The sequence below is a fragment of the Sinohyriopsis cumingii genome, chromosome 9 (assembly GCF_028554795.1).
Source record: "Sinohyriopsis cumingii isolate HCF-2022 chromosome 9, ASM2855479v2, whole genome shotgun sequence".
NCBI lineage: Eukaryota > Metazoa > Mollusca > Bivalvia > Unionida > Unionidae > Sinohyriopsis > Sinohyriopsis cumingii.
In genome coordinates, this window is record NC_142969.1 from 39,686,610 (window position 1) to 39,701,086 (window position 14,477).

Sequence of the window (14,477 nt, forward strand, 5' to 3'; positions counted from 1 at the left end):
AACGTAATCTATACTTGAATTCATGGATTTTTCATATGCATGTACAGTAATTAACTCATTATAGACTGTATTAAACAAATACAAGTTGTCAATATACAAGTGTATTTCAGACTTGTATGTGAAATTTTATTCCTTTCTTTGGTTCAGCCACCGCTCCCCCCATTTATCTCAACATCTGCTTGTGTTGACACTATTACTGTGGTCCCAAGGATCTCTAAATAAATGGGTAGTCCTGTATTATGAAAAATGGAGTCATTATTTCAAAATTTGCGACAAAATACTAAGGTTGGCAAGTTTTTGGGTAGACAACTTTTATAAAATCATTGTCATCCCTGCAACCCCATCACTGATCATTAAATATGTAATAAAAGAATTCTGTAAAATGCATGGTCCTGCTTGCTCTGTTGTGGCAAATACCATAAACCTTGCATGTCAATAGATAAGAAAATTAGGTAACTGTGATTTACCTTTGCACATAGTGGGAAGAATCCTTCAATATAAATGCATTCATAAAGTTTCAGGGCTGTATATAAAACTACATAAAACAAGGTCAGAGAGACTGAGCTAACTGCAAACTGAATGTGATGTCCTTTTGCCACTGATAAACAGTACTCTCCACAATACAAACACCAGTCAAGTTGCATGACTATACAAACGTGCTTGAGAGAAATTAAGCTAATATGCAAACTTAATGTGACCTCTTTTTGCCAATCATGACTAGTAACCTCTACAATAAATACACCAATGTTTCATTACTGTACATACAACAGTTATCAGAGAAACTGAACCAATGTAAAAACTAAATGTGAGATCCCTTTGCTAGTCATGAATAGTACAATCCATAACAGACCACTCTGGTGGCCTAGTGGTTAGAGCGTCTGCCTCGGATGCGGGAGGTCATGGGTTCAATCCTCAGCCGAGTCATACCAAAGACTTCTAAAAATGGTACTAACAGCTGCCTCAGTTGGCGCTCAGCATGAAGAGGTTAGTGTTAGGACTGGTGGGCCTGGTGTCAGGATAATGTGACTGGGTGAGACATCATGCTACAAGTCTGTGGCATGATGCCCCAGTGTTAGACATCACTATAAACTGCCACATCAATGATGTTTCATGACTGTACATGCAACAGTGTCATATAAGTGTTCTGCTGAAAAACAGTGTCTCACCTGTATATTATGTTAGGATCCTGATAAGACAGAAATGTCTAGCATACAAGCTTAACAGTCACTGAGATAGAAGAAAAACACATCTTAAAATGTTTGAAGTTATCATCATCACAAAAGTAGTACATGACATGGAAAGACACCCAAAATATCTACTTATCGCAGGGTATAATCAGTACTCACCTCATCTTGATAGTGAACAGGGTTGTATTGAGGTTTCCTTGTATCGATGGAATCTGGACTGTCATTCCTCAGGTCCTGAATACCACTATCCTGAGACGTAAAGTCCCTTTTCTTTTTCACATCATCATAGTGATCTAGTTTACTGTTAAAACTAAGGTTCTGAATTTCTGCAGAAGTCTTCTTTATAGAATTGTATATATCTTCTGGGTTCATATTCTCTGTATCTGTCTCATCATGTGGATAGGGACCCCTGCATGGAACAGAAAATAAAATATTAAAGTCTTATATATGTAATAAACTCGATAGGTGCAATTTATTTTTAATATAGCCTCTGAAGTAGTGTGCAGACCTGCCAACCCTGACGAGTTTGTCTCAGTAAGGCAGTTGATTTTTTTCCATAAGATTGACCAGTTTTCAGTAAGGTGTAACAAAATATCAGTAACTACTACCGTCAACCTTGAAAATGTAATTAAAAGTTTGACGCAGCGACGATAAACATTATGTTCAACTGAAAAGTTTGTGAAGTAAACAAGACATTATTAACACTAGTACAGTTGCACAAACTTTAGTTCTGAACCCTATGCAACTCAATGACTTGTTGCTATCTTTCAACTTCACAAACTTCACATAATTCTTGGAAATTCTTTTTCCATTTCATATGATGATGGCAATCAAATCTCCCACGAGACATACTCATATTAGCATGATGTCCAATAAATGTAATTGTGACCTTTCCAGCTTTTATTCACAAGAATCTGAATACTCCTTTTTATTCTTCTGTGTTAATTTTTAACACTTTATTAGAAGCTTTTTTGCTCTAGTTTTAAACATGCATTGCTTTCCATTTCAATTTTTTTTATAATCAACAGTTTGATCATGTAGACGCTTTGCATGAATAAATAGGCACAGTTTAAGCGTCTGGGGTGCTGCAGTAAAATTAGTTTGGTTCCCTAATTTTACTAATCCTAATATGAAACCTGGATCCATATCAAACATGGATGAAAAGATTATCCGGATTTTTCAGCAACTATCATATTTCCATAGTTTTTGCTTGTATGCCGGTAAGTCCATAGTTTAAATGTAATTTTCGTTAAGACTTACGGCAAAATCGTAAGAGTTGGCAGGTCTGAGTCTGTGTTACATGACCAGCTTTGACTCATCATTACATGATTAAAACCCCAATTCAAAACCTGGAAAAAAACAAGAGTCCCTTGAAGGGACTGGTGCTCTACTGATCAAAAGAATTTCCCAGAATTCAAGACAATTTATTCCTTTTAACTGTAGAGTGCTGAATAAGGATATTCTTCAGCAAAATCAAGATTTTCACATTATAGCTGTGGTACATTTACTGTATGTAAGATAAGCAGTAATATAATTCTCTTTTGCAGTTCAAAGTATAATAGCAAATCAAGAAGAAATTATTTTTTTTGCCTTGTTGGATTTGAAATCAAGTCATCTTCTTTAATGGGAAGTGGTCATATTCTCCTGATTAAGTAAGCGTCTAACTTCCAGTTTCATGGTTATAACTGTTATCCATGTCTATTGATGAAATGTAAAAAAAAAATTTACTTATCTCTCCTGTGAAATAATGATTATTTCTCTAAAAAAATCCAGTAGTTCACTGCCTATCATATATTATGTGAAGCATATTTGCTTGAAACAAGTGAATAGCATAAATTTAGAGTGGGTGAAAAATAATTTACACCATGATGAATTTAACTCGTGTTGTCTTGAACAGGAGGCTGCCATATTTACCACTTGGCCACATAAGCAACTACGGATAACTTCGAATTTCAGTTGTCTTATCGACATGGCAGTGAAATCATCTTAATTTACTCCATTTAATTATCACAATTATTTCACTTGGAAAATCCTGTAATTCACGGCCTTGAATACAAATAAGATTTTAAATATTTTTTATTTGTTTGTTTGTTTTACTGACTTGGACTTCAAATTTTATTTGATTCAATATTTGTCATATGGACTGTACAATTTATTGAATTTATATTTTTTCACAGCACAAATATCTATTTTGTGGATAAAGTCTATACATCTGCATTAAGAAGCAATGATTGATTACCGTGATGATGGTCGACCTTTGTTCTTTGGTTCTGGACTAGTTACATTTCTGGGTGCTAAAACATCAGGCTCACTACTGCTTGCACTACGTAAGTGTACATGAAGGATCTTTGTTGCACCATCCTAAAAAGAGAGTATCACATCACATTATACAAAAAAAATTCTAAAATGGCATGAATGTATACTTGTAGCTGATTAAATGTTAAGTTCTAAATATATAATGATACATAATTACAAAAGAACATTTGGAAAATAAACCATTCTTAATATATATATATATATATATATATATATATATATATATATATATATATATATATATATGTATATATATATATATATATATGTAAACATATAAAAGGTAACTGGTAAAATGTTATAATTCTTTAAAAGATTATAAAATATCAGGTATGTGTATGTTGGGTAATGTAAATTACCACTAGATCTTTCTTATTTTTTCTATATGAGTAATGCATCTTTCCAGTGCTGGACTTGATGTTCCAAAGCTTGTTCATGTAGTTTTCAATTCCACACATTTGTCAAAGTATACAGAACACACTGATTTATATAAGTTTTTGAAGTCAATATAGTATTCCATTCAGAATTCATGGCTACTTTCTCTGCCCTTTCTCTGTCTTTAATATCACTGTGACTAGGAAGACAACAGTACAGAAGACTAGTTTCAGATCTACAAGCAAATAATGTTTCTGTAAGAGGTGGAACATTAATTGGTTGTAAAATTTAAGGTTTTATAAGCAGGTTTCCACACTTTCTGAAACAAACATTTCTGGGTCTTTTCCAGGTTTTTCCTGGATGAAATTTTTTCAAAAGGTTCATTACCTTACTGAATGGAATAAAAAGTATATGGTGTCTGTATAAGCCGGCAAGCAGAACAAAAGGTGTTTGCAACTATTCAACACGACATGCTTTGAATGAAGTGTTTGCAGGAATACTGTATATAACTCGCTTATAAGGTGAGTCAAACAGCAAACCTCACAGACCCAGATTTGCCAATGCACAATGCACCTGCAGATCTGGGTCAGTACAGTTTGTCAGGAGTAATCAGTAGAACAAACAACACTGACCCCATTATGCTACAACAGATCAGGATCTTTGTCGTTTGCAGTTTGACTCAACTTATAAACAGGTACATATGATACATAATGAGCAAAGTTTTGTATTGACATGTGAACAGCTATAGCCACACTGTGCTGTGCTGTGATTAATTTGGCTGTGGAATTTGGATTACAAATGGACACTCCTCCAGCGGTCTAATCATGATACGAAAAGTTGTTACATCTCATTCTTCTCTTTCATACAGGTCTCCTGGAGGCAGGCAGCTTTCTGGTCATGTTCTTTAAAAAGAGTTGTTCATCAATATTTGCTGCCAAATCTATGTCAGTTCCAAAGTATTATGGTGTCAGTCATATTCTGCAAGTGGTGGAAATATGGGAAGTATGGGACATCTGGGACGTTTCACTAGCATGATATCTGTAAAATCTCAAGTTTCCACACTTTCTAGTCAGAGTTACTGAGAAGCTTGATGGCAGAAGTTTAGTTGATTCTTTAATTTGCCCTTTGTTTGGCATTTAGAAAACACTATCAGCAGTACCAGCTTTTTGCTGCTATTTGTGGGTTGTGTGTAACCCATTGTTTTCCTAGGGGTGTTGGGTTTTTATTTGTCACACTGTTACACTGACCATTGGGGCCAGCAGATTTGCTAATCTTTTTCTTTGCTAGATCAAGCTGGTCTCTCACAAATAGTTTTGGAGTTTTTACTTGACACCTGTTAGATTGATTATCTGCATTTGTTTACTTCATTTATGGTTTAGGTGACTGCATGTTCTTGCCCTCTGACCAAGTAAATACTTGGGTACAGAAATAACTTGTGGAAGGATTCATCTACACTTTAGCTGTATTTGCACATAGAAGCTCAGGCCTTTCTAATGTTTTACCCACTGTAATTTCTTCTCTTGCTTGTGCCAGTATCTGGAGCAAGAGCAGCAGTCACTCAGGCAAGCTGCAAACTAGATTCTCATTGTATGCTGATCAATCATGCCTTTCTGCTCACATCTAGCGCAGACTGATTTTCTCTGGCAGCCACCTTTGTATTCGTATATTCCTGGCAGTTAAAGCACTGCCAAGGATTAGGGATGACAGTGTGCACAAAACCAGAGATTTATGCATAGATACCTTGATAGATATCTCCACAAGCTAATTTAAGTAGAGAAAATTAAAAAAGTCAGCTTTACTGCTGCATGATAGATTTAATTGGTTCAAAGTGAACTTTTAAACACTTTTTTTCTCTCTGTCAGACCCTGATGGGCATTGGCAATGAAAATCTTTACAGTTTTATTACTTTCTGGTTCTCATCAGCAGATTCTATGATGTGAAAAGGTTGTCAATTGCCTTAATTTGCAACTGATTCTCTGAATCATTGGTCCAATTGTTTCTGATCCATTTTAGACCAGGTTTATCACAACAGTTTGTCTGGTGTCTCTTTCTATAATGAAAGAACATTACTTTATCACCTGTGTTCCCCACTGGCCATGTTGCCTAACTTGGGGATAGAGATTGATGCTGATTATGGTGTTTCTTATATTGGTGCTACACATAATGATAGAGTAGAGTAGAGTCCTTACTCATTTCACCCTTGCCACTGACCTCATAGGTCATGTATATTGTATGGTTCCAAACAAAACAAAATATGTTTCCTTTAGTTGCAATGGTGATCTCAAAGTCTGAGAAAACTAATGGATATTGAAATCATTGAGATTAGTCTCTGAAGCTAGCTATGTCTAGCTGATTGATCACTGGGTGCTGTTGACCGTCTATGTAACATGAACTCGAGACCAGAGCAGTGTTAACCCTGGTGTAGCAACAACATGGCCTCTCCTATGTAACTACAAGGATCATCTACTATGGTATAGGATACAATCCACGGCAAACAGGTTAATTCAGTTAGTCATAGGACACAACCCACTGCAAATAGGTTACTTCAGTTAGTCACAGGATGCAACCCACTGCAAATAAGTTACTTCAATTAGTCACAGGATGCAACCTGTTACAAACAGGTCACTTCCGTAGTCATAGAATGCAACCCACTGCAAACAGGTTACTTTCATTAGTCACAGGATACAAACCATTGCAATAGGTTACTTCAGTTAGTCACAGGTTGCAACCTATGGCAAACAGGTCACTTCCATTAGTCATAGGTTGCAACCCATGGCAAACATGGCAATCACAATTCAATGGAAATGTCTATGGGTAAGAGGAAGAGCTAAGAACATGAAAATCTGTGTGCACATATTATTATCATTTGACACATTTTCAAATCGATAAAATGGGTTCTTTTGTTCAAAATTCAACCTAAACAAATTTCTGTGGCCAAACAGTAATTAAAACAAGGACAACAATATTTGATGCAAGAAGGGCAACAGATGCCATTTTGAACAGAATAAACTATAAAAGCTATGTAGATTTAAAACAAAATTATTACCTGGAATGCCTTTGGAAGGCCAGACAACATGATGGAAAACTCTGGAGTGTTCAAATTGAAGAGACCTATTAATACAGACTGGGCAGCCTAGAAAAAAGAAACATATACTTGAGAAAACTTTGGAGAAAAAAAAACAAAAAACAAAAACATGAGGGTAAGGTGGATTTGAAATTGCTCAATTGGGCAACATATTCCTAACAGACAAATGCAAGGACAGTTGGCTAATAAATCTGGGTAAGCATGATGCTCATTGACATTTACAGGTTTCTAATTTTAGTAACAGCAGCTATATTTGATGACAAATATCCATTATTTACATAAACTTGAATGACCTAGGTGCCCGTATGCTTTCTATCATATTCTGTTCTGCTATTTATTTAGCTGTGAAGAATTTGTTTTAAGGTAAACATTCCATTATAAATAGTAGCCAAAATTTGACAGCAGATTGTATCAAATGTCTAAATTTAAAAGGCCTTAATTGAATGAACACTTTCTGTCAAGTCTGGTCTCAAATGTTTTTGTCTTCTTTCTTGAGTAACAGCAGCTATATCTGACTGCAAATCAACTTTGTAAAAAAAAAACAACTTCATCTTTGGAGATGTTTTCTGTCATACTGGGTCATATCTGTTAAACAGCTTTTCAGAATAAGTTTAAAGTATTGTTTTAGATTTTAAATAACAGCAGCCATACTTGATGACAATTAGGGCTCATTATAAACACCTGAAAGGCTTTCATGCCAAGATGCTTTCAACCAAAATCTGTTAAAACTGGCTTGGAAGACTGAGTAGAACTACCGGTAGTTCCCGCAATTAGCAATAAAAGCCTCATTCGACTGTGGATCAGTAATTTTTTAAAGATAAATCATTGTAAAGTTTCCTATTTTTAGCAATGGCAGTTATATTTGATGACAGATCATGTTTTGGGTACAAATATAAAGTGTTATGCCTAGAAAGTTTTCAAATTTGCTCAAATCTGATATTGGTTTTCGAAATGAATCATTTAATTTTTTTTATAACTTTAGTACTGGCAGTTTATTTGATTGTGGATCACCATTATTTGTATAAACTAGAAAGGCTTTCATGCCAGGATGCTCTGTGCCAAGTTTGGCTGAATCTGGTCCAGTGGTTTTCAAGAAATATTTTAAGCAAAGAAATACTGATGAACAGAACAAAATGATTGTCTAATGGCTGGTCATACCACAAGCCCACCCGACTTTACCACTAGGTGACACAAAAATTTCTCCTGAAAGAGAAAGCATCTTCCAGGTATTTACAAATCTTTTTAAGAGTTTATCACTTCAATGGACAAAAACATTACAATAAAACCTCACAGTAACGCAATAGATTTTGGTCAGTGTTAAGTCGGGTTTCTATGAAATTTGTTGTTAAATAAAGAAAACACAAAGTAAGCTTCTTGGGAATGTTTTGCCGGACTTCTGAAGGAGGCAAGATCTCTATCGTGGTGAAATAGAACAAGTTTATAGCTTATCAGTATGCATGCTTCACACCATCTTTATGTACAAAAGAAGCAACAGCAGCTCATTTAAGACACCAACCAGACATCATAAGAAGTCTCTTGGTGAAAACCCCATTCTGATATCCATTGAATAGGAGTATCAATAACAAGATTCTCAAAATGGCTGCTGTGGTGGCCATATTGGATATCCAAGCAAAAATATTTCATTTAGGTCCAACCAGACCATGGTATGAATATGTGTGTAAAGTTTTAAGACAATTTTCTCCATAGTTTGTTTGGGGTCCTGATAACACTCTTGTACTAATGGACAACAGACAACAGACCATCCTACACACTCTTCTGGTCTATGACTAGTACAGCTGGACAGCATTAACTCATTCGGCCCCAATCCCGTCTGTACATGTGATCCGGTTTCTGCGTTCAATGGCCAATCCCGCCTGTAGTCATGGTTTGTTTACTGTATTCAATGGCTGATCCCGTCTCCAGTCGTGGTGAATGTGTGTTAGATACAATGTCTCTGATTGGTTACAAATGTTTTTTTTCTTCCCAAGAAAAAGACCAATTTTAAACCAATCAGAAATGATTTTACTTTCATATGTGCAAATCTGAATTGTTCAGAAGTCAAGGATTATTAAATGAGAGCAGTTTCACTACACGTATTCTGTTCATGTAAAATCGTAAATGATGGCGGACGTAAGAGTGATTTTTGATGCCGATGAGAGCTAAATTGAGGAGTTTCTTGGGTCTGATCTTGAAATATTGAGCAAGCAGAGGAAAGATATGTTTGGCAGTTGGATATTTTGTGAGATTTAGATTCGGACATAGAAGTTTCTGAGACTGAATCATCAGAAGATGAGGATGCTGACAGCGATGATGATTGGGCTGATGACATATTTCTAAAAATATTGCACATAATTCTGTAAATAGTGTATAAATAAGTTGTGAAAGACTTGGACAAATAGGGAAAAAATACATCACTGTGTAGACAAGTTCATTTGGAATAATTGGTGAAAATTTTATTAGATTATAAGAAGAGAAATTATGGTAAGAGTGAATGCATGTGTATGATTACAAAATTTTCCAAACTAGTAAAAACTCTCTGGGGCACAAGCAGCTAGACACAGCTTAGCGCTGCTGGGGCATAACAGCAGTAATACTGATAACAGTGCTGGGGCTGAATGAATTAAGGGTTGTCTGCTGTGTCACAACTGATGATTATTGTTGAAACAACTTATATCTTCAACCAAACAAGGCACAGGGATTAAAGTCTTCTTCACTTCATACTCGGAATAAAAACCATCATTATATACTGTTTCTATGACATCAGTTCACAACGTAAAACAATTTCTTATAACAAAAATGTTTCTATGACATCAGTTCACAATGTAAAACAATTTCTTATAACAATGTTTCTATGACATCAATTCACAATTTAAAATCATTTATTACACAATTTTTTTTAATATTAGTTAACAATGTTAATGACTGCAACCATGTATTATTGACTCAGAAGTTGACATAAACAATGTTTTCAATGACCTACATGAAGATCTGGGTTTGTCAGCACTTAGCAGTAAATAGGTTCACAACAGACCTCGTGCATCATACCTTTCTAACATCTACACTCTTTGGTTCTGTTGTCCAGGTAATGATCCTGGAAATGACCAGCCTGGCATCAGCTGAGTTTGAAAAATCTGCAGGATCCATAACCTGCACCAGGCCATTAAGGTAATTCAACATGGCAAGTTTTACCTGGAACAAATAAATGAGAGGTAAATCAATCTGTTTTTGACATACAAAAGACGTGCTGCTCAGGAAGCTAAACTCTGCAAGCTTTCCCTGCAACAAGTAAAAGTTACTGTAAAGTAATGTACCACATATAAACACGAAAAATCTTCCAAAGTTCATTTAGGCAAACATTGCCTTTAACACATGCAAAGTTATTTTCAATCAGATTCAAAGCACACAGAGAGAGAGAGAGAGAGAGAGAGAGAGACAGAGAGAGAGACAGAGAGATAGAGAGACAGGAGAGACAGAGAGGAGAGAGATAGGAGAGAGAGAGAGAGAAAAAGCAATTACACTGCAAGAAGTGCCTTGAGAAATAAAATTTTAAATTGCAACAAACAATTTTTCTTTTGCACAATCACAACAAATTATTGAAAATTGTACTGCTCATTATAAATTAGATGCCAAATAATTTGTATTCTTCACAACAAATCAAAGGAGAGAAACGTGACTAAACATAAACAGCCTGTAGCTTACTTACAAGTGTTTTTATAGGACCTTGTAGAAAATGCAAAGAATTGAAATTTTGCCAAACCTATTCCATATTGCTAGACATCTTTTGCAACAAAAATGTGCTAAAAGGCAAAGCATATATTTAGACTATCACTTTGTTTTATGTAAAGGAATGTACCTGATGTTTGTATAATCAATAAGAATGTACCCAATGTTTTAAGTAAAGGTCTGTTTGTATCATCAATAGCATGTACCTGACATTTCAAGTAAAGGTCTGTTTGCATAAACAATAGAATGTACCTGACATTTCAAGTAAAAGTCTGTTTGCATAAACAATAGAATGTACCTGATGTTTTAAGTAAAAGTCTGTTTGCATAAACAATAGGAATGTTCCTGATGTTTGTATAATCAAAAAGAATGTAACTGATGTTTTCAGTAAAGGTCTGTTTGTATCGTCAATAGAATGTACCCGATGTTTTAAATACAGTTCTGTTTGCATAAACAATGGGAATGTACCTGATATTTGTATAATTAATAACAATGTACATGATGTTTGTATAATCGATAACAATGTAACTGATGTTTATATAATCAGTAAGAATGTACCTAATGTTTTAAGAAAAGGTCTGTGCAATCAACAAGAATGGAGCTGATGATTTAAGTAAGGGTATGTTTGTATCATCAATAGAATGTACCTGATGTTTTAAGTAAAGGTCTGTTTGTATCATCAATAGAATGTACCTGATGTTTTAAGTAAAAGTCTGTTTGCATAAACAATAGGAATGTACCTGATGTTCTAAAGTCTGTTTGCATGATCAGTAAGAATGTACCTGATGTTTTAAGGTCTGTTTGTATAATCAATAAGAATGTACCAGATGTTTTAAGGTCTGTTTGTATAATCAATAAGAATGTACTTGATGTTTCTATAATTAATAGGAATGTACCTGATGTTTGTATAATCAATAAGTGTGTGATTTAGATTTTTAGATTTTTAATGTAGCTTTAACAATTTTCCAGTCATATCGCTATCATGTCTGCAGTGTAAGAGTTTTAAAGTGATGTCTAGTTCTGGGGCATCATGCCGCAGACATGTAACATGATGTCCCAGTACTAGACATCACTTTAAAACTTTTAACATGGGGATCGAACCCATGACCTCCCGCATCTGGAGCGAACACTAACCACTAGGCCACTGGAGCAGTGCCTATAATCAATAAGAATGTACCTGATGTTTGTATGATCAATAAGAATGTACCTGATTTTTGTATGATCAATAAGAATGTACCTGATTTTTGTATGATCAATAAGAATGTACCTGATTTTTGTATGATCAATAAGAATGTACCTAATTTTTGTATAATCAATAAGAATGGACCTGATTTTTGTATGATCATTAAGAATATACCTGATTTTTGTATGATCAATAAGAATGTACCTGATGTTTGTATGATCAATAAGAATGTACCTGATTTTTGTATGATCAATAAGAATGTACCTGATTTTTGTATGATCAATAAGAATGTACCTGATTTTTGTATGAGCAATAAGAAAGTACCTGATGTTTTAAGTAAAGGTCTGTTTGTATAAACAAATAGAATGTCTTTGGTATCACTCGGCCGGGGATCGAACCCACAACCTCCTGCATCTGAGGCGGATGCTCTAACCACTAGGACACCGGAGCAGTTTATAATCACTAAGAATTTACTTGATGTTTGTATAATCAATAAGAATGTACCTGCTGTTTTAAGCTGTGCCATACAAAATGTTAGGACTTAAAATTATCACGAAAGCTAAAGCATATTTTAATTTAAAAAATATTGAATAGTATTCCCCTGGGAAATGTGTGTGAGAGAGAGAGACAGAGAGCAAGAGCGAGAGAAAGTTCAAGGAATTTTGCCACATAAATAAGTGAAGCACATCCAAATTGCATGAAAGAGTGATGCCCTATTAAGACCGACAGCAGCTACTCAATGAAATTAGAATCTAAGAGAAGCTCAAAATTAAAACAATAAGCCTTCTCACCATGTAATGAAAACATCCCAATCAAATAAACATTTTAAGTTCATCTGGATCATTGACATTAAGTTTTCTTTCCAACAATTCAAAGTTTTCAAGCACTTTATGATTACTGAAAAAGGCAAAACAGGAAGTGGATCAAATTTCCAGCCTTTCTTTATAAATCTTTGTCAATAACTATAATCTGTGAGTTTTTTTTTTTCATTAGCATGGTCTCTAGAACAACTCTGATGATTTGTCTCTAGATTAAAATAAAACATGTTACATGGCACCAACACCACTATACACTTCTGTTAAAGTGTGTGTGTTTGCTTATTCATTCAAATGTCAAGCCAACATTTACAAGCTTGGGACATTAAAACTTTTCCTTAAGAACAGAATTTTTTATTTGTCTCCACTGACCAAATAACAATTTAAAGAAAATTGAAGGGGTCTATCCTAGTATACACAATTTCAGAATTCATGCCAATTTCTAAAGAATTATGCAAAAAATCCTCAGCCAGATGCATGAAAATCATGCATATTGTTTACCTTAATGTCTTCATAAAATCTTTCATTTATTTAGAAAAAAATCCCCTTTTTATGAAATGAAGGGGGGAATCCAACCCACGCCCAATTTTACAGGTCTAGAACAGACCCTGAATAGAAAAATTCTATGCCGGTTGTTTCTATACCATACTGAAAAGAAACCCTCTGGTATTTCTTTAATACATACGAAACTAGAAACAAGAATTATGATGAAACTACAATAATATATCTTTCATCCTAATGAGCTGTGACAACAAAAATGTTGCACTATTTACGTAAACCAAAACTTACAACACCTTGAAGTAATAATAATAAAGAAAATTTTGCATTTCTGAACTTTTTAAAAAGGTTGTTTATCTGACTTTTTCATTAATTTAAAGTTAAATATATACTGAGATGGAACCAAAAATGACAATGTCCAGCTACAAAACAGTGGCATGGGGAGGTAGAAGTTTACTTTGAGAATTCAAGTATGAAAATTGCTAGCTCTGAAACTGGTCAGTTATGCATATGTGTGACCAAATGACAATGTCTGCTTTGGCATTTTCAAATTATCTCCACTTGGATAAAATCTATACACACTTCATATATATGTATATAATATATGACCTTGTGTCATTTGGTTTACATACTTTGTCTTGCCTGCTTGTGGCATGATAATGAATCTTAACATGGATTTTAAAATGATGAAGAGGTGTATAAAACTAAAAAGGCAATGCAAACTGATTCTACACTGTAAATATGACAGCAACCTATCCATATTGCCTACCAAATTTAATTCTGAGCTGATTGCATGTTACTGAAAACTGACAATGCAACCTTACTATTTCAGATGGAACTGGTATGAGTTAAATATTTTTATACACTGGTAATTACTGTTCACATTCTGCACTACATTCAAATTCAAATGCCTAATTTGTCTACCTTTATTAACTTAAAAGAAAAAAAAAAAGAGTGGGATTGACAACTTTAGCAAAATAAGCGATAGCCTAAAAACAAATGTGGCAGTGACACAAAAACAACAACTTTTCATCCATGGCACAAATATGTTCATGCAGGTATATAACGAATACATGTAATATGTGATCTGATATGTATACCCTACATACTCGCTTATAAGTCAAGTCTAAATACAACATTGATCCTGATCTGCAAGTGCATACTGTACTGGCAGGTAAGGATATGTCTTATTTGTTCTAATGATAACACGTAACAAAACTGCACATGCTCAGATCTCCTGGTGAATTATAATATGGCAGAACTGGATCTATTCAGTTTGCAACTAGACTGGACTT

At 34.6% G+C, this 14,477-nt stretch overlaps 1 protein-coding gene across 1 annotated transcript in view; it reads right to left on the reverse strand.

The window, feature by feature from the left end:
* Positions 1–14,477, reverse strand: part of LOC149791598 (CLIP-associating protein 1-like) — a 127,469-nt gene that overhangs the window by 31,258 nt on the left and 81,734 nt on the right. The window contains exons 20-23 of the mRNA XM_089969458.1: positions 10,009–10,152; positions 6,925–7,011; positions 3,427–3,548; positions 1,347–1,596 (exon numbers count right to left, since the gene is read on the reverse strand). Coding sequence (XP_089825584.1) covers positions 1,347–1,596; positions 3,427–3,548; positions 6,925–7,011; positions 10,009–10,152 — 603 coding nt within the window. The remainder of the gene's footprint in view (positions 1–1,346; positions 1,597–3,426; positions 3,549–6,924; positions 7,012–10,008; positions 10,153–14,477) is intronic.